The sequence below is a fragment of the Athene cunicularia genome (genome assembly GCF_003259725.1).
Source record: "Athene cunicularia isolate RWA chromosome 6 unlocalized genomic scaffold, athCun1 chr6_part2, whole genome shotgun sequence".
NCBI classification, from domain to species: Eukaryota; Metazoa; Chordata; class Aves; order Strigiformes; family Strigidae; genus Athene; species Athene cunicularia.
In genome coordinates, this window is record NW_020799106.1 from 10,967,296 (window position 1) to 10,994,672 (window position 27,377).

At 45.9% G+C, this 27,377-nt stretch overlaps 1 protein-coding gene across 2 annotated transcripts in view; it reads right to left on the reverse strand.

The window, feature by feature from the left end:
- Positions 1–12,739: 12,739 nt before the first annotated feature.
- RNLS (renalase, FAD dependent amine oxidase) overlaps positions 12,740–27,377 on the reverse strand; it is a 75,609-nt gene continuing 60,971 nt past the window's right edge. For both annotated transcript variants that reach the window (XM_026851955.1, XM_026851954.1), the window contains exons 5-6: positions 17,759–17,934; positions 12,740–13,066 (exon numbers count right to left, since the gene is read on the reverse strand). In XM_026851955.1, coding sequence (XP_026707756.1) covers positions 12,914–13,066; positions 17,759–17,934 — 329 coding nt within the window. In that variant the 3' untranslated portion in view covers positions 12,740–12,913. The remainder of the gene's footprint in view (positions 13,067–17,758; positions 17,935–27,377) is intronic.

Sequence of the window (27,377 nt, forward strand, 5' to 3'; positions counted from 1 at the left end):
AACACAAGCTGCTCATCTTTCAGTAACTGGGGGAAATGTAATGGCCCGTGATTTTGGAGAACTGAACTGATTGTTCCTTCTAGAACTGTGCAGAAAATGCTGTTTCTGCTCTCTTCACTGTGACTTCCACTCAACACGGTCAAATATAGGTCCTTGGATCAGAAGTATGTGGTCATAGACCGGTTTTGGAAAGAAGACCCCATTGTGTGCACACACCCCACCACAGGTGTTGATGGATGTTGATGCAGATGGAGGTGCCACCAAGCATCAAGAAGACTAATTGAGAGGACGAGAGTCAAAAATGAGGCTTGTGAAGAGAAAAAGATTTCTGTTGAGACAGTCTCTATATTGTACAAAATGCCTGTCTGATCCATAGACAACAGCAACCCTGAGAGAAAAGAAGGAGGAAAAAGAAAGAGAATTTGTCTGTATTCATGTTAAACTTAATGAGATGGTGTGAGAAACTGTATGATCTAACAGACCTGCTTGACTTGAAACATCTCAGCTTAGTTTAGCATAGCTAATTAGTATGGTTATGGCTTAGCTTAGCTAACTCTGTAATTTCAATGCGCTCCGCAAACAGCTAATTTACAGAGCACTTGGTGTGCTGACAGTAGCTGGCTTGGGTCAGAGAATTGCTGTTCAAGGCAAAAATTCATATTTAGGTAAACGCTGAGAGCTGGAGCACTCTGAGTGTTAAGTCACTGTGGCTACATGTCCTCTGCATCCACATCAGCTGGGGGATTTGAGGTCAGAGAGCAGCAAAGTGACGTGCTTCATGGGTAGAGCAGTGTTTGGTCATCAGCTGAGAGCAGCACACAGGATTGCGAACTGGAGAAGATACAGCAAATAGCATTGTTTTCCAATGAATTAGTTTACTGAAATAAACATCCAACCTTGTCTAAAACCAAAGCAAAAGCCATAGAACTTCTAGATGGCTGGAGGATGTGGGTGGCATTTCTGAGTGTTACTTGGTACTGAAGGAATCACTGTCTCTTTTTGAAGAACTACCCCCAGACTACTGAGATGACTTTCCATTATCCCAGACTACTGAGATGGCTTTCCACTATCCCAGCTGTTGAAGATGCTCCTCCTCTTTTGGTTGTAAATATTTCACCTGGCAGCGCAGCTACAATGGAAAAGCTTGTGGTTAAGCCTGCAGATTGCTCCTACCCTGCTGCTCCAGAGGAAGGACCTCTGCAGCCCTCCACACTGCAGCCTGAACCTACTGGAGTCAAAGAGATAGATGCAATTAATGGTCCAGCACCTCATCGGTGTGTAGCAGTGGGTTAATTTTGACAAGAGTCGTATCCTTACAGGGAGTGTTGGGGATGTTATTTTCGTTGCACGACTCCCTGCAAAGGGTTTCACGGTGTGATCCTGGGTCTAAAAGTGAGATTAGGAGCAATTCACACATTTAGTGGGATTAGACCCCAAATTTCCCTTCTGCAACTCTTTGCAACACAATGAAATGCCTGCAGGCTTTCCTAGTGTCTCTGATGGAGTTTGAAGACATCAATGTAGAGAGGTGAAAATACCCTCCCCCCTATTCTGGGCATCTTTCATCCCCGGCAGTGCGGAGTGTTAAGAAAGTGTGCAGGTCTGGGGCCCCAAGGGAAGCTGCAGGACCAGCGTTGCCATAAATCACCTATAATCAGCCCAGAGCACATGTTTCAGTTCGGAAGCATCAACCAAATATATCCCCAGGAAATTCCTCGTGCAGCCTCCCAGCAGAGCTGGGAAGTTAGTGTGTGAATTTAAGGGGCTTTTCTGGTAATGGACTGTGGATTGGTCACATGCTCACCTTCTGCAGGGCTCATCTCCAGCTCTCATTCACCTAGTGAAAGCGCTATGTGTGCCAGCGCCTTTTAACGAGGTTTGCAAATAGTTTCTACCCTTCTACTCTGCATGTCAGGCTTACATGAGTCAAACAAAACTATGCTGAGGCGTAGATGGAGCCTGAATCTTTTGCTAGCAATGGCCAACTGGGAATAAGAGTTACTTCTTTATAGCAGATGTGTAGCTCAAAGTTCACCATAAGTGCATTCACATCGAGAGCACAGCATGTATTGTTCTGCAAGAAGGCTAAACTCAGCCCTTCAAAAGATTATGGAACAACTAATTTCATTATTCATAGAATACAGTAAGTGAGCGAGAGAGCGCCAAAGTTAACCCTCTGGTCTCTCCCTGGAAGCAGGGAGTTCTTTAACGCCCTTGAGTTAAACGCCTCTGCTCACAGATGCATGCAGAAAATCTGCTATACAGTGTCCTGTCTCTGTTTTTCTCAATAGTTTAGAAGTTGAATATCGTATTCCTTCAAAAATGACTCATTGGACCCAGGCCAGGTGGAGCACCCACACATGAAGTCCTCTGTGTGTACAGTGCATCAGTGAATACGGCTCAGCATTTTCATCTGCAGTTATGACCTCCAGGGAAAATCAAAAGCAACAAATTTTTTTTTTTTTTTTTTTTTTTTTTTTTTTTTTAAATTATCCATACAGAAATAGATCATTTTCTTACTGACCAAATTAAAATATAATACTTGTGGGCATGAAGGGCAAAAGAAGATGACAAGTCCCATGAAAAAAAACTTCACTTAGGTATTTTTAGGTATATTTGAGCAAAGAAAAGTGCATTCCTATAATTGCCATCAAAACCACTTTAACTGGTGGATCTTTGCCTACTCTATTTATTTGTTCAGAGGAAGAGATGAATGCAATCTCTCACTGCAACATTGATTTTAGCTTGGTGAGGTTCCCTCTAATTCAGCATGACCAAATTCTGCCCAAAAGCTGACCCTGGACCTTGTCATTTGTAATAACTGCAGTAACAAACCCCATGTTTCTGCTTTTCCTGCAGCCATGCACCCACAACACACCAGTGACTGGGAAGAGGGTGGTTCAGCTCCGGGTGTTTCTCTGGGGCATAGACCCACCTCCACAGGCTTTGCAGGATGAGGCCCATCTGGTTTCACCTTGCTCTCTAGCCATGGTAATGCAATGCCAGCAACAACAAGGGCAAATCGTGTCCCCTGCTGTACATGGCCATGCATTGCTTGGCGATGTGGCTGGTGCATGAATTATTCCTGAAATTCTCACTGCCCAACCATATTCCTCTCTCTGGAGCTAAGTTGCTTGCTCAGCATGAGTCCTACCTGTGAGTTTAGCACAAATGGAAAAACTCAGGGGAAACAAAGGGAAAAACTCACCCATATCAGAAGGTTAATAATGGGGGTTTGTCAAAGACCAGGTGTAGTCTTTATCCCATGGGTTTGCAAGGAAGCACATGTGTGGAGCGGTTTGATGGAAATCTGCTACCTGGTCCAGATTTCTCAATGAACAGGACAAGGGGAGTACAGCATCTACTGGATGCTTCCTTTATTTTCACAAATGTACTCTATGCAGTGATCCTTCATAGAGAGAGAGTTAACCCCTGCCCCTGCTAGGTATCTTCTTCTCTGGGTGAAGTCAACTCAGGTGGTCAAGAAACTGTGAGCAGGGATGCCCCACTTTGCACAGGGACAGGATGTTTCCTTGGGACCTGCTGTTTTTTTCCATGCTGCACCTTGTGCTGGTGATTTTGGGGCTCCCACCGTGCCCCTTGGAGCAGAGTCCTGCCCCAGTGCCTCCAGGACGCTTTGGGGCAGCGGGAGATGCTGTTGGATCACCTCCTTGTCTCTGGCCGTGCAAGCCCAGCTCCCCCAGCCTCCATCCACCATTGCCGGTGCCTTGGAAGTCTCCACCTTTAAACATCTCATCCTTGTTTCCTATTCCCATCCTCAAATGATCTCAGACACAATGAGCTTCTAGACCCCCTCCTTGTCAACTCACTGCAGCAGACATTGGTCCAGATGCTCGTTTGTGCTCACAGTTCATTGCCACACTTTCCAGCAGCTTCTGCAAGTTGCTGGTATAACAACCTTCTTTGCAAGTGGAGCCCGGCTGACAAGGCACAGACCATGCCTGGTGAGCACAGGGAAAGCAACCCAGCTTTGCTTTGAGCTAGCTAGAGGTTAGCAGCCTTCGCCTACCCAGCAGCACTGAGCTTGGAGCAGAAGGACCTCTAATCTCTTTGTCAAAGAGGTCTGAGGGCTTGTGCCACTGGCTCTTGGTCCTGGAGCGATGCTGAAGGAAGCTGACACATCCGAACCATGTGCACAGAGCAGTGTGCCTTTCCCACAGCCCCTTTCTGGGCTCCACAGTGCTCCCAACGTGCAGCGATGCCAGCCAGCTCTCACCGAGCTGGTCTGCAAGGTGAGTGCTGCTGCTGGGTCCATGTACCTTGTGCATGACACTTCTTGCTACCCACAAAAGAAGAAGATGAAATGTCAGGGTCTTCTCTGCAGCTTCCATCTTTCGCATCACCATGGCCTGAAACTGCATCTTTCTTTGGGATGGCTCCACTTACTGAAATGTCCCACACATATTGAAACTTACTGCCTTTCACAGTGTCTGGGAAGCTTGCTTGCTCCTTTTTCTTTCATCAGAAGGGCATGAAAAGTCCATGGATCTCTTCCTCAAGCCCTTGCTCCAGTAAGAGCTGTGCAGTTTCTCCATAGAGGGAGATCAGCCCTCGGGCTTGGAGCCTGCCCAGCCCATCAGAGTCCTCCAGGGCACACTGGATATGCAGATTGTGACCAGCAGTGGGAAAATGATCCCACAGTTCTGCAAATGCAGAACTGTGTCCTCTTTTGGGCATCTTTCCTTCTCTGTGGGGAGTTGACTTGCTCCCCCATCCCTGGGAGGGAGCGTGCCTGGTCTTGGTGTGGTTCTGGGTGGTGTGGAGGGAGGAGGGGGGACAGCCGCCTCGAGGTGCTGTCACTGATGCCAAAAAAGACCTTTGATGTTGGACACATTGGGGTGACTCTGCCAGGATGGTGTCAGGTTGGTCTGCCTCAAATCAGGATGGTGGATACCCAAGGCGGGAGTCAGTGAATGGCACTAGTGTCCCTTGCCGAATTGAGAACACATGGGAAGCAGTGCACATGGTCCTCGGGGGTGGGAGCTGACCTGTAATCATCCCTTGTAGCCCCTCACGAGCATCTGCTATGCAAAGGTGGTCAGCTCCCCCTTGCAGATCAGCAAACGAGCAGATGGGTCCCTTTCATTGTTTCGCTTCTCATTTCCAGCGCATGGTCCTGGGGGTGCAAATACGACAAGCTCTTTTATCTGGCAAAACAGCCAGAAACCATCTCCAGCCACGTTTGGGGTGGAAAACCCAGTTCTCTCCCTAACCCAGAGCTGTTGTGTACTGCTCAGAATCCTTTGGCAAGGGAACTGGCTTAAAAACTGGACTGTGATATGTTAAGGGTTTTATTTATACTTGTTTCAGTCTTGCTGTGTTTGTGGTTCACATTCCCAAGCTGGTGTCCCAAAACTGCCTTTTAAATAAAAAGAGTGGGATTTGCACTATGCAGGTGTGCTAAGGGAGGCAGCAAATGCAGAATGACCCGGGTGCAGGGTGCTGATAGTCCAGGTTTTGGATCAGAATAGCTCCAGTATCTCCCTGCAAAGAGTAATAATCATGCACAGCCAATGGCTATTGCTAAAAGACATTTGTGAGCTGCTTGAGAACAAAAAACTCTTTGTTCCAGAGTGTTTCCAAGATTCCATTTCTCCCGTGATGGGGAATGGCCACCTGCATGCTCACTGCTTGGTGGCTGCTAACGAAACGCTGTCTGTGTTTCACTAAGCCTTGAGGTGCTGAGCTGGGAGTTTCTGTGCACTGGAAATGTGGCTGGGTCTCTCCTCCCCTGCCAGCTCGTCCCCTTTCCCTCTGCTCTGGGCAAGGAAAGCAGCTGCCAGGACAGAGGCTGACCTATATTCCAGCACTGAATGGTGCTTTACTGTCCACCACTTTCCCCCCCGGCCCCTCCCCAGGGGGCTGAAAAGACAGAGGATGGTCAAAACTGTGCACGGTGCAAGCATCACTTCCATGCCCCGAAACAAGCCAGGGGAAGCAGGACCTCAGTCCTTGCAGCAGGGCGTGCTTCCTTTAAAGATCTTGACATGCGTGATCATCCTGGAGGAGAGATCTGAGGGGACGATAGCGCTGAGAAAGGAAGGATGTTTCGGCACTGGCACAGGTGAGCGAGGAGGTGCCATTCAGCTTGACAGAAACGCTGTGCCGGAAAGATAATTTCAAGCGGAGCTGTGGTTTACCGCAGCGTCCTCGTGACCGGCTGAGCGGTCGGGCGGCAGGGGCGCGGAGCAGACTCATTTTCCCACAGCCGGGGCCCACGCAGGCGTGTCCGGGATTGGCTGCGGAGAAGCAGCAGCTTTCTGCTCACCCGTGTGGCCCCAGTTTGCTTAAACCCCCTTCCCCAGATCCTCAGAGTAATTGAGGAGAAGGGTGTCAGCCACGCACAGTGTGCTGCACAAGGATTTCCCCGCTCTGGGACAATACCCAAAACACCTGGTTACAGCGATACTCAGCTGTCACGGGATGAGTATCGGGGAATGACAAGAATCACGATGTTTTTCAAGGATCTCCGTGGGTTTCAGCACCATGACCTCCAAGATGACAGAAATCTGCCTTTGCATCCTCTTTGCTTGATGCTAAATCTCTCCCCTTGCAATTCAGCAATAGCTCTCCCGGGGTTATTTCTTACCTGTTTCCATACCTCCAGAGGAGAAAGTTTGCTTGGCTATTCCCAAAAAGAAAGGCAGCCACTCTCACTCCTCCTTGGTAAGGGCTGTTTCACTGCCACTGTGGGGCTGCTCCTTTTACAAGCCGCAAGCATTGGCTGCATCACTGGCTGATCTTGAAGGTGCCACCTGAATGTGAGAATTAAGCAAAAATCCTAAGGAGGCTAATGGTGAGGCAGTGCAGTGAGACAGACAGAGCAGCAGCAGAAGGCTCTGGGATTTCAGGGCTTCAGCTCTGCCACACAAAGCAGCTTACGGATGGCACATCCGGGCCAGAGCCTGGATTAGAGGCAAAACCAGCTCTGGCCCCAGGGAAATCTCTGCACAGCAGCTCAAGGCACTTGCTGGGAAGCTCAGAGAGTGCCCTCATCCCCCTCCGAGAGTGCTTAGGCTCCTGATCCCAGCACCAGCCTCCTAATGGCCTGTCACCAGCCATTTGGCATTTGTTATGTTGAATTTTGCAGCATGGAGCAGCTGGGCAAATGCTGCATTTTCCCAGGCACTCACAAAGCCCTTTGGTGCTGGGGCTCAGCCTGCAGCTGAGGTTGGGAGCGATGACCCAGACACGACTGCACAATTTGGGTGGCACGGGGTCAGGTTCCTTTTCTTTGCATTATCTCAAAGAGGAACCCATCTGTCAGTATTGCACACCACACTGGTGCTCAGCAACGTCTGCTTTGAAACTGTGTTATACCAGCACAACGTTGTCCCTCCATCAGTAAGAAGTGCGGTCACGGTGGAGGATGGGGATGCTCCACTTGCCCCAACATGGCCCTGAGCGACCTGCTGTACCTGTGACGTTGGTCCTGCTGGGAGCAGGGTTGCAACAGAGACACCCCACAGGCAGCAAGATCCCCAGCAGATCCTGGCCTCGGGGCATCCAGGTCTTGCTCCAGTGGCTTGGCTGCAGAGACGTTTCACAACTCAGTGCTGTGGAAACCCATAATGTATTTTCAGCTGGGCAGTACCTCCCATCTGCAGCTGCCTTTTAAAAATTAAAAAAACCCAAACACCCCAAAACTAAAATAGCCTAATTTATTTTCATATGCCTGCACAAAAATACTGCCCAGATCCTTGGAGACATGCAGTTTGTGAATTGATATAAGCCAAGAAGCTGGGCACCTGTCTCCTCTCCCTAGCTCTTTTCAGAAATGGGCTAAATTCCTACAAACTGCACTAAACACACCAAGAGCTGTACAGATGATTTTATAGACCTGGGAGAGTTATTCCAGCTAACAGCCACAGTACGCTCTGTGCAGGCAGCGTCACAATGAGACATCCTCTCTGCAGCCTCGCATAGAGGCCGATGCACCTCTGGTGCAGGTGGACGTATTGGGAAGGTGTTGCTACCCCAGCAAGCACAGCATGGGGACATGTCTCCTGGCCTTCAGCTGGGAAGGTGCATATGGGCTTGGGCTATCATATACAGCCACAGTTTCTCTCCCTGGAGCTCACCTAGAGCCAGCTTGGGATAGGTCTCCAAAGGCCCTGGGACACAAGATAAACAGATCTGTCCTTGTTGGGCCGCAGATGTAAAAATGGGGGTAATCAGAGCTCTTTAAGTGCATCATTAATAGGACTTTTTGGAGTCAAGCTCTGATGGGGTCCCAGCAGAGTCCTATGACTTCCTATGACACTCGGTTTCTAAAAGGCTTTTATCCGCTTCACAGCACTTCTACTCCATCTCGGGGATCTGCAAGCAGGGTCAGATGACAGCTGTGGGCAGAGAGCCAGCAGGTTGGATCCTCACCCACAGGGTCTTAACCCCATGCCAGAAGGATGCTTCTCAGGAAAAGAGGGTGTGCCATGACTTCAAGCGCCTCTCTGCCAGGGCCTCCTCCAAAATTCATCATGGCATGGGATACGATAGGTCCACCTTAGTACCTGTAACATGGTGGCAACAGCATGGACACTGCCAGATGTTCCACCCACTGGGAGGAAAAATACTAAGCATCTCATTGCCTGTGCCCAAGATTCCAGCCAGTACAACATCCAAAACCATCTCTGCAAGAGCAGGACGTGGGTGCACGTGGTGCTCAGTTCAGGCACCTTCTAGAAGGACAAAAGGTCTGCAAAGATCACCAAGGGCTGTCTGTGCAGGGAAGGGATGGCAGAGAACAGGGTCCGATGGCTCAGAACAGCATGCTTGATTGAGGACCACCTGACAGTTGTGATGCAAAAATTGCCTTTCATGGTGCTCATGAGGCAAATGTTGGGTGGATCATACCTGGGTGAGCCACAGGTCTCTCAACACTTCTGTTCACTGTAACATCAAGGTGTAGTTGTTTCTACCAAGCCTTCCTGTCAACACCTAGTCTGCTACTTGGCCAATAATATAAAATCTTTCGGGGTGAAACATGGCACTGATGTCAGCTCTTGGTGGTACAGTAACCAACAAGAAAGAATTGCTGTTAGAGACCTAAAGGTACAGTTAAACACTCAGAGAGCAGCAAAATGCATCTCATGTAGCTGAATATATTGTAAAAACAGTGACTGCACTAGATGCCATGGGCCAGCCCTGCAAAGTCATGTTCATTGAGTGGAAGTTAACACAACTGTGAGTTTAAGGGCTTTGAGCATTTATGGCCCCATCTTTCCTTGTGATGAGGAAGACAATAAGGTTGTCGTCTGAGAGCTGAAATTCAACTTCGGGCATTAGCTGTGGCTCATGACATATAGATCAGACACAGCCATAACCCTTGTCTGGGATCAAGGAGATAGTGGTTGTAATTGATGCATCTGCCAGTTAATCAAAAATTACGTCCACCCAGGGAAAAGCCCAGGAAATCAACCAGACAAGTCTCTTCTGTTGCCATCCTTTTGGATACAGTGGCCTCTTTGAAATACCACCACTTGTTACTGGCCTTGTGTGGGAAAGTTAATACCATTGTCCCCCTGCTCACATCTAGACAATGAGATACTGCCATGGACACGCTTAAGCGTCCACTCTCTGGAGTGTGTCCCGAGGAAGGTGTGCATGAACCTTTCTACTCCACCTTAAAAAACCAAGTTGTTCTTGTTTAAATCATCTTAATCTGGGAGGAAGTTATAGGGAAGAGGCATTCTGATGGACTGTCATGATATGGGGAAGGATGGGAGCAATTTTAGACTGTGATTCATGTTTGAAAGCCTCTGAATGGAAAATCTCATTATCTGAAAAATCTCTGAATCTGCAATCTGCTTATTATCAGGTATTTTGAGGTCTCATAATGACCAAAGCTGTAAGATTGCTGAAAGGACAGGGTCAAAGACATCTCCAGTTATCTGTCCCCTGTGGCATTGAAAGCTGATGCTGATACAAGGGCCCTGTGAGAGCATCATGACTCTTTGGAGCACGCCTGCTTGAACACAGCGTTAAGTCAAAGATGCCTCATTTTCAGTTTTATGCATGTCACACGCTTTCAGGATTGACCTTTATTATGGTTTTTAATTGTTTGACTTGCTTCCATTCAAAATTAAAGGAAGGGGGAGGAAGTGCAAATTTTAGCATGTTTTAATGCAAAATCCATCTTTGAAGAAAGAAGCAGAAAACAATGAGTGAAGGTGAGGAAAATAGCACCAAAAAGAACCCCTGGTCTGGATCTGGAAACCCCTGGTCTGCAAAGATCCGCTGACGTTACAGTCTGCTCCTTCACCCCTGCAGGAGGACCCAGATCCTTCCCTGAGCTCTGAGGCAGACCTTGGATGAAGGCAGACTGGTGGGGTGGGTCCCAGAAACCATCACCCCGGGTCCAGCAACAGCTGACCCACCCGCCACAGCAACACCTTCCACGGGAACCAACAACCCAGCAGAAAACCCTCCTGTATGGGTCAGCGTGTTCTCCCGCAGGACAGGCAAGGCCTGGATGGAAGCTGAGGAGCACAAATGGGGGTTGGTTGCTTTTGTATGCCCTCCTCCATGGTGTACGGCTCTGATTCAGGTTTTCCAACACTGCAGCATAAAAACCTTATTCCAGTGGGGACTTTGGTTGCTTCTGAGCTTGCACTAAATCAAGCCAAGACTAAATGCCTCACCAGATTACATTTCTTCATTGACCATGTGGCTCTTCAGGGCTACCTCGATTGTGGTAGATAAGAGATCACATGCCTTTGTAAAAGATTTGCTCACACACATGACCACCACTTCTTTCCTGTTTCTGCACAGCACATGGTGGTTGAAACCTGAGGGCTTGGAGCTGGCTGGTTCAGACACAGTAACAACATCTAGTTTTAAACTTGAGCATTTCACGGAAAGAAGAAAAAAAAAATCTACAAAACCGCATGGTATCATGAAATATCCTTCAAAGATGTTTTAAAAATTAAGTTTGAAAGTTCTTAGTGTCACTTAAAGTCAAACACAGCAGTAAATTACTGTATTGAGTTGCTGTGAATAGAGGGTGTCAGATTTTTGTGAAATGCAAGGGTGTAAGAGACTGAATTGTACTTCCCTAATGGTTAAAATTCTGTCTGCTGAAAATAACATTTTTTAATTTTTACTGCTGTAGTAAAGAGAGGTACTAAACTTGTGGCATGTGATTTAAGAGGAAGGCCAAGCTAAAATCAAATTTAGACTAAATAAATGATTTCTTGGTTAATTTTTGAGTAATTTCAAAATTGACTTCACAGTTTAGTAGCTTAGAAATACTTGAAACTGTGACAGAGTATTTTCAACACAATTAAACTTGCTGTTTATTTTTTTAGTATTTCAAATCAAATTCCTTGTTCATTCACTCACCTGTATATTTATATCCTTCCCTGGACCTGTACCTCTATTTCTACACCTGTTCTGCCAAAATAAGCTGTCTAGAACTCACCTCACTTTCAGATTGGCTGTTTACTTTAAATGAGCTTTTATGGCGGTGGTGATGTAACCCTAAACCTGAAGTGTCAGTACGGTTTTCTTATTAACACACTGCCACAGACCACACTTAGATGAATTCTTCTCCCTCCTTCCTCTTGGCATTCGCCAGGCAAAGCAGCTAAATCACCTTCCATGTTGGCTGCTCCCACCCTCACTCCCCCACCACCTGGAAGGAGGGAAGGGCTGCTCCTAGTTCAGGGGATGCTGGGCCAGCAGAGATCTGTGATGCACCAGTGACTCTCTTAATCAAATACTGAACTGTTTTAAGTGCATCCACTGTCCTGGACAGTCTGCTTTACTGTGTCAAACTCACGTTACAGCCCAGATGTCACTGTCTATTCCCAAGATGACTTTGGGATAGCAGCCCTACTGCTATGAGAGCACCAGAAACACACACCTTCTCTCTCACTTTCTCTCCATTCATTCTTTTATGAGCACAGCTGGGCTGATGCTGCTTAGACCGTATACAGGACATGTACTGTGTTTCAGTGACACATCACTGTCAGCAACATCATCAAGCTCTTCCAGCTATCTGCAATTAGGGCTCCAGAAAACTGTGGGCTAAGAAAGCTGGTTGGCAGACAACTACCATCCCTCACTTAGAAGCTGTCCATGCCTTGGAGACATGGTAAAGACCTTCAGCTGATATGGTTAGACCCTGCATAGACCACCCAATTTAAGAAGCACAGCAAGGAATGCTCCACTACCAACTCACACAGAATCACAGAATCATTCAGGGTGGAAAAGACCCTTGGGATCATTGAGTCCAACCCTCAGCCTGACTCTACAAAGTTCTCCCCTACCCCAAATCCCCCAACATCTCAACCAAATGTACCTTAAACACACCCAGGGATGGGGACTCCCCCCTCCCTCTTTCTGTGAAACATTTTTTCCTAATGTCCAGTCTAAACCTCCCCTGTTGCAGTTTAAAGCCCCATGGCCAACACGATAACCAAGACCAGGGCTGATCTGCACCAAAAGAGATGACCATGTATGCATGAAAGCTCTGAGATCAACTGTGCATGTTCCTTGTGTCACTTCCAGGGCTCCAGATGCTCAGCAAAGGAGTTAACTCTGCAGCTCCATAGGTTTTTGTGCTGCTTCAAGTCAGGGTCCTCTCCTTGACATAGATTTCATGGGCTGTAAAAGTAACAGGAGACCTGGCAAGATGGCTGGAGCTCAGCGCCTCTGACTAGAGCCAGAAAAACCTTTACTTCAAGCAAAGTAACCACTCACAGTACAGATTCTAGAAAATTAATTTTAATTCCATCTCATCCCAATATTTATTACAGCACATCAATAGATTTTCCTTTATTTATTTTTGCAAGATAGCAGCCAGTGATGTTAACACTAAACCGGAATTCAATCCATCATAGTAAAATTCATCATAAATCTAGACTAAGTTTAGCAGCCAACTTTGAAATTGCTATAAATGAGACTTCACAGCCTCTGCAAGACTCATAGCAGAATCTATGCAGCCATCGAGGTTGGAATGAGTAAATCCATCGCCTCCACAAATCAGGAGAGGTTGAGTATGAAGAATCATTTGTCCTGGAAAATTGGGCACAGCTTTTGTAACCTGAAAAAGAAAAACACACAGGGAGATGGAAAAGAAAGTATTTTACTTACCTGAGTTTCATGACAGAAAGGTCCATATCCCTGAGAAACACACCTTCATACAAAGCACCCCTCCTATCCCAGATCATAGATCCAAACATTAACCATCAAAAACCATAGTAATATATCTATACTCTGGAGTTAAATAATTGTGGAAATTTTGAAAGCTTACAGCCCTGCCCTGTCTCATTCTCATCCCATCTCTGCAGAAATGAATTGCCTGGCTCTGGACAGATGAGGCATGGAGATCTCTAAGCCAAAAGGTATGAAGATTCATGATCTCACATCAACAGAGGTGGTCTTGCAAAAACCTCCAGGTATGTAACTGTTCAACAAAGGAAAGGAGCCTGCCATTTCCAAGAGAGCCTTGCAACACCACTGGGTTGAGCAGGTGACTCCCTGGATGGATGGTGGGTGGATTTCAGAGTAACAACTGTCATGATGAGCTGCCTGTGCTTCCCACTGCTGTGCAAGGGTACATATAGCCATGGGACAACTCATTCTGTCCCCAGCTCTGCTACGCTGGTCTCCTTTCTCAATTGTTGAGTAGCACAACAATTTTTAGACACTGCTAGAGATACAATCAACACTTTCTCTGTAAGCAGCATGGGACTAGTCCTGAATAAGGTAGTTTTGATAAATACTTAATGTAATTTTCAATATATGCATTGTACTCTTTTAAAATATAATTTTCCTGGCAATATACCCTCAATTAAACTTGTATCTGTGGATTGGCAGCTCTTGGGCAGTTCTGTGTAACATCTCTAAAAGTGAACGGACTCGCTTTGGCCATGGCTTTGCTATGAACCTGAAGCTACCTGGAACTCATGGGGAGAACAAAAGACCTCTTTTCAGTATTGTACTTTATGACAGACATCAATGCGTGTCAAACGGCAGAGTAAAAGCACACAGTATCTGTGTTTTTATCATGCTTGGCTTTGTCACACATCGTTGTAGCCTGTTTCAAACCTATATACAAAGGCTGAGTGTCCTTGTTGTACTAAATCAGTGTATCCCAGAGCAGCACCACTGAATCTCAGGATGGAGATAAGGCAGCATCAGCACTGGCTGAAAGGTAAATGTGAGGGCAAGGCAGGCTCAGGCAGAAGGGATAAAAAAGGTTAAGAAGATGCAGGACAGCTTGATGATAAAGTGATTATGGGGGGGAAGGGGGGAAAAAACAGTCCAAGAAAAGGAATGACAAAACAAAATACATAAAGACGAAATGTTGAAAAAAAGGAAAAAAGTATCTAGAAAGCCAGAGAGAGAAAAAAAAAAAAAAAGCAGAAGCACAGCAGTAGCCCAGCAAGAAAGATCAAACTATAGAGATCATAAAGCATGATACAGAGAGTACAATTTTCTTTTGATCATTTCTTGACTTTCTGCCTTTGGTCCAAAGACATGTTTTGGATTCCCGTGCAGTAAACTGTTACTGTGTCCCATCATGTGACTGTCAACTTCAGTGAACAGACCTAAAGTCCAAGGCATCTTGCTTAGTCCAGGGTATTTTTGCCCTGATTCAGACGTACACTCAGCTAGTCACTGCCATGCCGTTATCTGCCATTTCCAAGCACCGATCAGCTGCAAAACCCCGCGTTTATGTTACCGGCTGCATTTTGTGTTACTGGCATGTCAGTATCTCTTTAAAGGAGGTAATCATCTGAAATGAATTTGTAGCCAGTTGCAACTCATTTTCCATTACTCAACTCAGAAGAGCCATGGTACATCCAGTCAGAGATCACCTTTCTCAGACGAATTTTAGGTCAGTACTTAATTTATTCCTAAATTTTTCTTACAGATCAAGGTCACAGCATAAACAAGGAAGAAAGGTTTAGCAGAAAAAGGCTTTTTGAGTGTCCTTCCATCTTGATTACCAGTCCTTATTTGGCATTGGCTGTACCAAACAGCTTCTGTTTTGTCATACTGATCAGAGGATCAGTATTTTCACATCTCAGCCTGCATCTCTTTGCCTGTGTGGCAAGACTGTGTGCTCAGTGTTGTAAAGGCCCTCCCTCTAGACATAGTGACTGAAGAAAGGAATGATCCTGATCTTCAAGTTCTTCTGAAGGTGCTGTCCAACATAAATTCTGAATGACCCTTGGCTGTATGGCACAGCCTGTTGGATCTCCATTGTCAAAGACTTCAAGACTCAGCTACACAAAGCCATGGTCAAGATCACCTAGTGATGGTGACAGTTCTGCTTTGAGCAACAGGTTGGACTACAGGCCTGAAGAGGTCCCTTCTTGAGATACCCTCTGAAGAGTTCCAATTTCTATGATTCTGTGTTTTCCCAGTATTCCTTATAAAGTGTCTCTATCAAAGGGACACGATGGGTTGGGAAGCTGTTAGCTCTGAATGCTAATAGTGTCTTACTGTAATTAAAGGAGGGGATCCAGAATTGCAGCTGTACTGCTAAGTAGTGTCAGTAGAATTTTGGAAATCTTAATCCTCCATCCACCATGGATAATTGTAATGCCTGCATTTTAATCCCAGGATTGTGTTTGGCCATGTGAGGGATGTTACAGCTGGATTTAATTAACAAGTAGGATAAATCCTGCCTAAGAGAGTCAGGGGAAAGATGCATCCATCTTATCAGTTCCCTTTGCTTCTGTGTCAACAGCTGATTATAACTGAAAGTAAAGATAGCTTTAAGAGAAAGAGGGAGCTCTGTCCCAGGTATTTAATTTAGGTAGTGATTATTTTATAGGGTGACAATAGAGATCTCTTTACTGAGATAATGAATCTCACTTACACTGACTTATTTGCAATCTAAGACATATTGACACTGGCCCACTGAATTAAAGACTGGTGAGAATTCCTCCTGTGACAGACATAAAGCACAAGCAGCTGCTGCAGTCAGTGGTTGTGGTTAGTGCATGGCTGACAGCAGGCAACAGAGGCAGGAGAAGAGCGAGCAAAAAGCTGTAAAGTGGTTTGAGAAAATAATAGAGCATCATCCAGCAGTAAGATGTCTGAATGTAATTTTTAAATAGAGGAAACAGGATGCACACCTAGTGATTTAGGAAGACAACAATTTTGAAGCAATTGTGGAAAATAAGAGTTCATTCCTACAGTCACTGTTCCAGCTAGCTCTAAAAGATGAAGCAATACAAGTTTACAAGGTTATAATAAATCCTGTATGGCCACAATTTTGCCAGGATTCAAAAAGCATAGCTGTTTGGTAGAATGCAATTAAGATGGTTTTTATTTAGTAGTAAGAAATTAAGTGCCATTCTTGTCTTTTCTTTTATCCATGGTTTCATGGTGAAATAAATCAGAATGGGCTATATATGATGCATATGCTTTTATGTCACTTTTGACAATATGCTAGTGTGAATAGTGCAAGGAAAAGTCATATTAGGCTCTTTTCTTGCACACATAAACAAAGTACCTGAATTTGATAAATTTTATGATAGAGCTCTGTGACAGCAGCAGTATCTAAGATGTATTAATTCTGTTTAAAAATACTTCTTACTTTGTTTTGGGAGCCCCTTCCAGAGCTGGTCAACCAACTGTCCTCCCTACCACCTGCAGCTCTTGTGCTCGCAAGCAGTTTGAAGCAGAAAAGTAACAGATAATGCAGAAGACCAGAAGCCACAACCAGAAAAGGGTGTCTTAACAGTGACAACTGTATAGAGATACTGCTACTAGCAAAAAAAACCCTGACCTGATAAAGAAGAACATATAAAACATACCATGATTTATGTATGAGTCATCTGAAACATTGAAACCTGTGTTAAGGTTGTTTTTATATGACAGCTGAGAACAAACACTATGCCCTGGGAAGTGATTTGCAAACTACCAATATCTAACTCACAGAATAATAAACTTTGTGCTAGCGAGATCAGGTTCCTAAATGGATGCAGATCAAGGAGCATGAAGCAGACTTCTCAACATCCATCTACAGTAACTTTTCCAGACTTCATAAAAGGAAAAATTTTTAGGGAACTGCTTTAAGTAAATATTTTACATGGACTTCCACATTCAATTTCACCAAATGTAATTTAACTTAAGAGGCTTTGGGTAAACACGTAGATACACTCCAATACTTTAGGAAATTGCCAACAATTTCCTTGGATTTTTAAAAGAATTCTGTAACATATACACATTTTGCTATTATTACCCTTAGGTAGTTTACTTTAAAATAGTTTTTGCATAACATGCTGTTAAATAGAACTGGGCCAAATCAAATAATAACAATTAGTATGTCTGAACGCAAGGACTTCTGCTGCTCTGTGGTAGGGTGGGAATTTTGCTAATAATATCACATACTTTCGGATATAGAACAGACAGATTGAGTCATATTTTTAAATACCAGCGAAAATCCCACCGAAGTCTATGGGATTTACTTCCTTCCTGTGCACTGCACTCCCTACTTACCAGGAGTGATGCATAACTTACTGCTGAGCCAGGTCCACTCTGTGAAAAGAGGACTAGAAATGATGTGGCTGTTGTTGGCCAGCCTTGGATGCTCTTCATGGCTACGTGGAAGAATATATTATGGATATCGAGCAACCACCCCCTTTCCTCTTGCTCCCTGAGGATGAAAACCACTGGGTCGTAGGATGTCCTGTTTCTTGCGACACACAGCAAGTCTGTACATGGCACTGCCCCAGCAGCATCCTGCCAGCTGACTAATCCCACCACAGAATACCTGAGAGTATCTCCATTTATGACACTTGATGCTGGCTGGTTTAGGTAGGGATGGCACAATCCTCTCCAGGTGACTGAGAATTAACTGCTGTACCTCTGCAGGGTCTGAATCCAGGTGCTCGCTTCCAAATGTCACAGTTGTGTGAACTACAACTGAGGGCCCAATTTCAGAAGATTCTGAAATAAAGAAGAGAGATGCTTTTGAAAGACTACTCATTAATACTTGCCTTCCTTGCATGCTGACAGTTGTGCCTCTAGCCTAGGAGTCAGTAGAACAAAAGTATCTGTGGCACCACCCTGTTCTTCCAGCTGGAAAAAACACAAGCAATAACAACACAAGTTGTTCACAAGAAGCACAGTGAAGAAATCCATGCTTTTTGCAAAATTTGCAATGGTTTTCTCATTGCAATAACCCTAGCCCCACATATGTCTCCTAGAGGAACCTCAAGGCATTCCCACACCCTGTAAGTAGCAGCTGGAAGGAGCAGGGAATATACTGGAAGCAAACTCTCCCTTTTTCCTTCTGGACATTTCAACAGGCTCTACAAGGAGGGCAACCACCTGGCGATTGTGGCAAACTGGCAAAAGAGAACAAGAAGAAACACGTAAAACCGCTCTGTAAGATTTTTTTCCAGTCAAGTCTACAAATAGTAATGGTTAGTGCCCCTACAACCGCAGGGCACTCACAGGCACGTGGTCACAGCTGCCCACCTGCAAGGTCTTGCTTGCGTGGTGGCTGTGGAGGTGAGGCTTCCCACAGGGCTACACCTGCAGCTGGGACTAACATTATCACTGGCAACCGTAAAGGGAAAGCCCTTGACCAAAGGCTGAAGCTCACCCAAAGGCTGAAGCTCATCCAGCCATGTGGTAAGATTAAGATACTGGAAGATGCACCTTTTTTTCGGATAGCAGATTATTCTTGGGAACTGAATGGCTCTGCCATTGTTTGAGGGCATGGATCCCCAGGGGCTCAGCACTCCACTTACAGCCGAAGGCATGTGAAGACTCTGAGCGTGCCAGATGTAAAACAAGCAAATTGCAGCCACAGCCACTGCCAGCCTGATGCATGCAAGTCACTGCACCAACAACAGCACAGCCAGCAAGCCACCTCCTCTGTCTGAACAGCCAGAGGAGTGGGGGCACCTGGGTCACCACAGCCTATTTGCTTACACACCTCGATCAGACTAATTTACATTCTTCCTCCCTTGCACATTTGAAACACGTGTCCCCTTAATGGGGGCAATCTCTGCAACACAGAAATACGTAAGGCTTGAACATGAAATCATCACGAGATAAAAAGGCAAAGGACAAAAAAAGAAGAGTGTTGCATTACTGGGAAAATATCTGCTCCCTCTATAATTGGTTGCATATTGGCCATGCAACAGTATTTAGATAGTTGAAAGGCTAGAATAAAACCAATACATTTATGGAGGGGAAGAAGGGGAACAAAAACCAAGGCAGGTTAGCTTGAGAAATCAGCACCTCCTTTTGGCCTGCACAAGGGAACTCAAATTTTGCTGCTTTAGCAACTTCCAGGAAACTGATGTACAGTTCTCTACATGCACTGTTTGGGGAGTGTGAACCTTCAGTACAACTTCAGTCCTTGTGCAAATACGTGCAAGTGAGCAAAACTAAAAAAGAAGAGTTTGTCCCTTAAAAATCAACCAGGCTGAATTGCCAGGGGAGGAAGTGAAGGCAGCTCAAGTGCTGATGTTCATCACAAGGCACGATGAGGACCCAGTAGATCCTTGTGTGAGTCATTCCTCCTGGGGCTGTTCCGCTTCGAGTGAGCAGGATGCATTTGCTGGAGCAAGGACACGACCCTGGGTTCTGCTATATTTTAGCTACAAGTTCAAACTCACCGAGCTGCTTGTTAGACTAAGTGGTTCTCCCTAGCTCTGTTAACTACACATTCCCTGTTTTGGAGGCAGAAAGCCTTCTCTGGCTAAATCTCTGTTTGAATTAGCACATTCCTACAAAAATATTTTAATTTCATCAAATGAGCATTTAAGACCAAGGAACCCACAAAGAAAGAGGCAGTTGAACACCTTCTGGTCAGTTCTGGTTGTTAGGTACCAAGCTTGAAAGAAATCTTTCTCTCTGCTATGTTGATGATCTCCAGCTTCAGATCCCTTTGAGAAGATAACGAATTCCAGCTTTCCAAAGGCAAACAAAATGTCTTTCTCCGATAAGCTTTCTGTCCTGGGCTGATCACTTCAGAATACACAACCGAGGCACAGCAGTACCAAGTCCTAGCACCCACAGCAAGCATGAAAGCAATGGCTTTAACTTCAGTTGGAAGGATCCCTTCACTGAGTCTCTTTCCTGGGTGGGCCAGCTCAGTCAACCCTTGCTCTTGAAAATTGGCAAAATGTGGCAAAAACTGTGGGAAGATGTTTGCTGTTTGTGACCGGAATGCACTCTGACAGGCCACCGAGCCATGGTCCTGCCTTTTCTTAAAGTTCTCCATCTCCAAGTAAGGCAATTCTAAGAGCAGAAGATCACTCACTTCACTCCCTGGGTTGGGCTCACAAGCTCTGTTTTCAGCAAGTACTAGAGCTCCCTTCCTAGGTGATTTCCTGGAGAACCCAGAAATTTTGAGATTGTTTCCTATTATAATTGGAGGTCCTGATTTTGCTCTCTTGTGTCTTGGGCTTGAAAATGAGCCTTAACCATTGGGGACGGACAGGTCCAAGATACCCACCTGACATGGATTTGGGATGACAGCAAGGCAGATCTGGGGACTAAGACTGTAGAGTGAAACAAGGACCACTCTTGTCTAGAAGCAGAGGCTCAGCCAAAGGGGCCATCTTCCTGAGCTCCAATGAACTGACTGACTGAGTCTAACATTCAGCCTCAACCTCATCTTCCCAGGATTCCACCTGCCACCCTCAGGCCTGGTTTCCCAGGACATATCTCTGCAACAGCTTTTCCAACAGTCTGGAAAAACGTCAGAAATGCTACTCAGTTTCTCCTTCCCATTTTGGGGGAGAAAACAGGTATTCTGGTGTCTACATAGAGACTGTTAGGGACAGAAGACCAAGTGGGGAAGCCTATTAGGTACCTAGGGATTTATTGTAGCCTACATGGTATTTTGGCAAATTCTTCCACATAAGCTTGGCAAAAAAGCTCATTAAAAGACATCTAAGCATTTTAATAAAATAAATTTCATTGCTTGCTGTGACTTGTTATAGCCAATGATTCTTGGACAGGGCCGCCTTCTTTCAAATCTCTCATCTCTTCCATAGCATGTACAAAACAAGTTTCAGGAGAACAGGCAGTTTGTTGAGTTTTTAATTCCTCCTTTGAGCTACTGATAGTTTGGAGAGTTTCCAGAGGCCACTGAGTCACAGCCTTCCAGTACTGAAATGTGCAGCCTGCAAGGATCAAGTTTAGCCTCAAGCCCTTTGGTTTCTTCTGCAAAAATACTAAGAGAGTTTAAAATAGATTTTTCTCTGAAAGCAATGGGGCTATCTCAGCCATGATGAACTGGGTATGAACGACTGTTCAGCTGTTGCAGGAGTAAAACCATCATTTTCCTCCCAACATGTTTAGATGAGGCTGCAAGTGCTAGCTTAAAAACGAGGCCTTCTGGCAGGGCTTCTCATACGATTTTAATTTACTTTATTTGTGGCAAAGATGTAAGCCGTCCATGGCCATGCTAGCAGATGACAAAGTAGCATGGGAGATGTGGCAAGCCCAGGAACGCTCGGCAATGCGAAGGGTAATGATCTGAGTGTGAATGGAAGCATAAAAGCTTTCATCTGCTCCCAGTTCTCCTCCCCTCTCATCCCAGCTGCACAGCAATTAATCCGATCAGTCGATGCATTGGAGGGCATAAGACGCCGGGTAGATCAGAGCTAGAATCAGACAGCAGAGCTGGCTCTAGCTTATACCTACTTAATGAGCAAGGAGCCACTCTGCCAGCATTGGCAGCGTCCTCGGCATCCGCAGTTGCTGAGGGACCCCACTGAAAACCGCTGAAAGCAGCGAGCTTGCGCCTTCCTCTGTCCAGACCACGCTGCACCGCCGTGGGGGTGCCTGGCCCCCAGCCCCTCTGGCCTGCCTTTGTTAACTTGCACCAGGTGGAAGGTGGATTTTTGTGCAGAGACCCTGTTGAGGTTGTGGCCAGCGAGGGAAGCGCCTGCACCATCTCATGCAGCAACAGCAGTCTGGCGGCCACGGTTTGTGCCCAAGGTTTAGACTCCTCTCCCCCATGGCACAGGGAAGAAGCTGTACTATAACTACAGTTTTCCTTCACTTCTGAGTTAAGTTTTCCTCATTTTACTGTTAATTTATTTTGCTCTGCTTCATAGCACAGGACTGACACAGGCAGAAAGTAGATGCAGAGCGACAAATGTGAGGATAAACACATTCCTTTCAAGACTTAATTTTGCTTCCATGTAAACAGAAAAGAACTGTGCAATCACTGGTGTATTGCCCCATCCAGCCCAACAGCCTGTCCATGACAGGGAAGGTGTTGCAGGAGCTGCTACATCCCTGCCTGGCCTGGCAGCCGGGGCTGTGCAGTGCCTGCAGACTGTGAGGAGACTGGCTTGTAGGGGTGGGAAGAGGGCCTGAGCTAGGCTCTGATGTGGGTCCCAGATTTAACACAGCCACCCTCCTTGGGATGTCTTGGCCACCACCACTATCTACATGCAGTTGTTCTGAGCAGCCTGCAAGGCTGAGCAGAGAAGCAGGGATGAACAAATGCAGTTTTTTGCCTCAGAGTCAAAGTATGAAGTTCCACCAGTTCTCCACAGACAAGTCTAGTCCACAAAGGCCTTACGGGAGATGCTGAAGCACTTCAGACCAAAGCCTGGATACACTGTCTGTCTTATCAGCAGTGTCTTCTCCTCTTAGCAAGTCTGAAACCACATACATGGAAAAGGAAAATGGATGAAGAGACAGGAGATTAAATAAATGCAGAATTAAGCAAATCTGTAATTTAAAAGTGAGGATCTAATTACATCTTCCACATCCTAAAGGGAAGGTGACAGAGATGACAGAGCCAGACTCTTCTTAGAAGTTCAAAGCACCAGGACATGAGCCAAGGGGCACAACTACAACAAGAGAAAACCCCAACTGGACATGAGGATACCACCCCTTCCTGTGTGAGCAGGGCATGCCTGGGACAGGGCCCTAAGTGTTGGGGGTCTCCATCCTTAGGGACTGCCCCAACTCACCTGGACATTTTCTGTAGCTGTGACACTTGCTCTTTTGGGAGCAGGGTCAGGCCAGAGACCCCCACCCCAGTGCCTCTAGCTGGAGTTGGGTAGGTTTGTATAAGCCCATGAAAACAGACAAGGAAGACCTCCAACACCAACAAGTAATGTGATACGAGCTGTCAAAGGTAGAGCACATATCTACTATCTGGTAGGGGTGCAAGGACAGAAAGCATGAAAACAATCAGAGTTCACCATACACTGCACTTCAGCCAATTATAACCGTGAATTAAGCACTAGCAAAGTCTCTCCATGCTGAACTCTCTGGGGAAACTCGATCTTGACCTATAACCTGGGAATGAGGGGAAAGGTGTTTGGATTGTGAGCAGCAAAAGGCGGCCATCAGCTTCTTAACATTTCAACACGGAGTCTCAACACTCATCACTAATTCCCAGCTGGAGGAATCACACAGGCTGTGTAAAGAAAGAGACAGACAGGATGCTGACAGTGAGAATTTATGCAGGATTAAGCCTGTTAAGAGTATTACCTTCCAGAAAAAGGATGGGGCTAATAAAAGATGCCCTGGAGAAGAGCAGAGAGAACAGAGCCCAGGGCCACTTCCCCAGTACAGTGGCTTCTGGCTCAACAGCATCTGGCACCAGAAAGGTGGCTCCTAGCTTTGAGTAACACATTTGGTGCAGAATTGTAAGATGGAAGAGCATGGTGTCTAGGGTGAAGCTGCTCAGCAAAGTTGCTCAGGCTAGAAGCATAGCTGTCACTCTTATGGCTGGATAAAAAGACTTGTGGGCAAAATCCTCCATGCACTCTGTACTGCAGGACAGTGACAATATGAACAGCCCATGCTGCCAAGTCCTCCCACAGAGACCTCCTTCCGTCCTGGGAAGTTCTCAGATGATATTAAGGGTGTAAAGTCAGCTCCTGTGGTAGCCATGACCTCTTTACCATCGTCTCAGGGAAGGAAGGGGACAGAGAGATCACTAAAGCATAAACAACTCAATAAAACAAAACATAACTTCTCAGAGAAAGCCCACAGTGGATTATCTGTCCACCAAAACCTTCTCCCTTGCAAAATGCAAAAGCTACTTTTCTCTGGTGAATCTATGCCAAGGTCATGGGTCAGAGTCCCTAAACTCAAAAGACATTTTAGAGATTAGCTGCAATCCCTGGGATCCACTGAGGCCTGAATTGTCTTTAGCATGGAGAACACCATCAGAGCCTGAAAGTCACAGGATTCATTTGGTATCTATCATGTTCTGGAAGTGTGACAGGTTTAAAAGTAACTGTGGAAGGGGAGGAACTGGTGGGTAACATGGATTTCAAGATGGCAAGAAAAGGACAGAGCACAGTGCTCTTGGGACTATATTAATGGCAGAAGGTACCCTAAGAAGGACCCATCTGCCCTCCAACACTGCCCACGTGGCTAGCAGTGGAGACTTGGCAAAGACAGGGAGGAGCAGCTATAACTTCTCCTACTATCCCTGAGAAAGCAGAAGCCAACTGGATTTGTCCAAACAACGATATTCTAGGAGAGAAAAGCATGTCTGAGTACCGTCATGGAGCACATCTTGCAGTTGCTTAGCTGAAAGGCTTTGAGGCCTGTACCACAAGGGACACGGTGTTCACTGAGGTGCCAAGAACTGGGCGTTCAGAGAGGCTGATCAGCCTCAACCTTAGAAGTGGTTGTGCTGGTCTAGGACTGAAGCACATTTGTGGAAAAGCATGAGGCAGCACGGGCTGCAGTCTGCATGCCCTGGAAGTGCCCTGCGGCTCACGGACTCTGCAAAGCCCATAAATCCACCAATCCCCAGAAGAATGAGATCTACTTTGATAAAGGCCTTTATCAGAGTAGCCAAGATCTGCAGATCAGTTTGCAGGCTCCATAGGCACATCTGCAAAAGGTCCACAAAGAGGACTGAAAATTGTTACTTGTTCAATTGCGCTGACATGAAAACTTGCTAGACAGCTCATGTGTACAAGGCGTGAAGAATTGCCTGGTTTGACCAAGGGGGCTTGGTTGGACTCACTTCCCAGTTAATTTATTAGTGTGTCCAGAAAATACTCAGCAGACCATTGTTTGCCTCAGAGTCACAGGATTTAGGTAGGAAGTGACCTCTGGAGGTTCCTCGTCCAACCTCCCACTCACAACAGGGTCCAGCTTCAAAGGCAGATCGCACTCATAGGGTTTGAGTGCTCAGCTGAATGGCTGAGAACCCCTCCAGTGCCAGCATGGGCACCACATTTCTTCTTCCTAGGGGATCAATCCTAGGGTTAAAACCTTGATCCTAGGGTTACAACCTAGTCTCCAGAAGAAACCCGTATAAAGATGTCATTGGCAAACACCTTCCACAGGAATGTTTTCTTCCTAGAGGAACAGATAAGAAGGAATGGCCTCAAGCTGCCCAGGGCAGGGTCAGGCTGGCTCTGAGGAAGGATTTCTGTGCAGAAGGAGCTGTTGGGCGTTGGAATGGGCTGCCCAGGGCAGGGCGGGAGTCCCCATCCCTGGGGGGGTTGAAGAGTCGGGCTGACCCAGCGCTGAGGGATCTGGTGGAGTTGGGAACGGTCAGTGTGAGGTTCATGGTTGAACTGGAGGAGCTTCAAGGGCTTTTCAATCTAGATGGTTCTGTGATTCTGTAACAGTGTCAAGTATTTTTCTCATGTTCCTGCCCAAAACCTGGAGTCAGTACAGATGTCAATGAAAACCAAGACATGCTTCCTTCCTCCCCCTCAGGATTTTTGAGTCTTACAGGGGAAATGTGTCTTGCTATTCAAACCCCATTTTGGTCCTGGGTAGCATGAGGGGAAGGGAAAGGGCTTCATCACTGCCACACCAAACAAACCCTCAAAGCTAGGCTGTAAAGAAAATGCTGCTGGGTCAGCACAGAGGGTAGCAGAGAAGCTGGATGCATCCAGACAGGCTTGGAACGGTATCCCTGCTCCCTGGGAGGGATCAGCAGGCTGCTGACAGAGAAATCAACGTGCAGACTTCATAGAACTGTATCTAAAATGAAAAATTAAACAGTGATTAGCTTTACCACACCTAGCAAATAAACAAGAGAGATGGAGGTTTGCTTTCAAAATGCCATACTGCTAGTTAGTAAAAGGGCTAGTGAGCTTCCCAAGTTATCCTCAGAAGTTCCCATGGTTTGTAAGGTCCCGTATTCTCCCTGGAATAAAAACTGCTCCATCCACAAGGTATATTTTGGAAGAGTCTATGTAAAGAACAGTAATAACTTTTTTATATTCAGAAATTTAGCATTTCATTAGCCTTACATAGTTTCTGATTAGTTTTCTAAAAGGCAGGCAGGGCAGGCAGGGGATTACAAAGCAATTGGACAGGTAATGAGGCGAAAATATAAATAACTCTTTAACTCTTCCACCTTCCTAAAAATTCTTATTTCAGTACTGAGAAGACAAAGGAATCTGTATCTTAAAATTAAAAAGGATACTCAAGAGTTACACTGATCATGAAAACCTGTAAGACGAATCTTCCCTTTAAATTATATAAACTTGCAATCCTGAGGCGAAAGACGGAACCGCTTCCATTTTTTTGTGCCATCTATCTTTAGTCCTCCAGAATGCAAAGAGATGCAAAGACTGCAGTATTACAGAAATGAGACTTGAAATAATTATACTGAAGAATTCCCACTGTCCCCCCGACCAGTTATAAATATTGATGGGGTGTTTAAGGCAGCCAATCACACAGATATTTAATATTCATACATACTGCACAGGGAATTGAACATACACTTCTTGTAGGCTCTTCCTTATGTAATGTTCAAGCACATTACCTCTGCGGATGGAGACACAATTTTATGAACAGCAGCTGAGATCCTCAGCTGATCCTTATCGGAGGCTCATCACGCTCCATATTACATTGGTAACAGCAGCGTCAGAGAAACAGCTTTATTATTGATTCTTCTGCATAAATCAGGGAGAAAACAGATGTCACCTGTAGTAACCAGTAAGGAACTAGGCTGTGTCGCAATGAAGCCAACTAATGTTGTGCTGCGGAGAATTGCTGCCAGGAACTCCCTGGGTGCTGGTGCTTTTCCCAGCAGGCTCAGCCATGGGTCAGGCTCGCTACCTCCTCCCCATCGCAGCGAGGGGTAGTTCATCGCAGAAGACTTTATTCCTTCCAGCAGTGTAAACAAAGACAAAACTCTTGAGAAGTCATGCTGTTCTGTCTCACCCACCAGGACTGCCAGAAAGATGGCATGGTCACCTGGCCTGTTCTCCATTACAGAAGTCCAGTGGACATGCTGAAGAGAGTTTTTTTAAAATTTGAAGAAGAGCATTATGCTATAAATGTTTGAAGAACCAGCAACCCTTGAGCAGTCTGCACAAAGGAATTGAGGAGAAAACAGAAAGAGAGGGGATGCTGCTGTATCTCCTCACAAGAAGAGGCTTTATGAGTTTGCAAGTTCTGTGCAACAA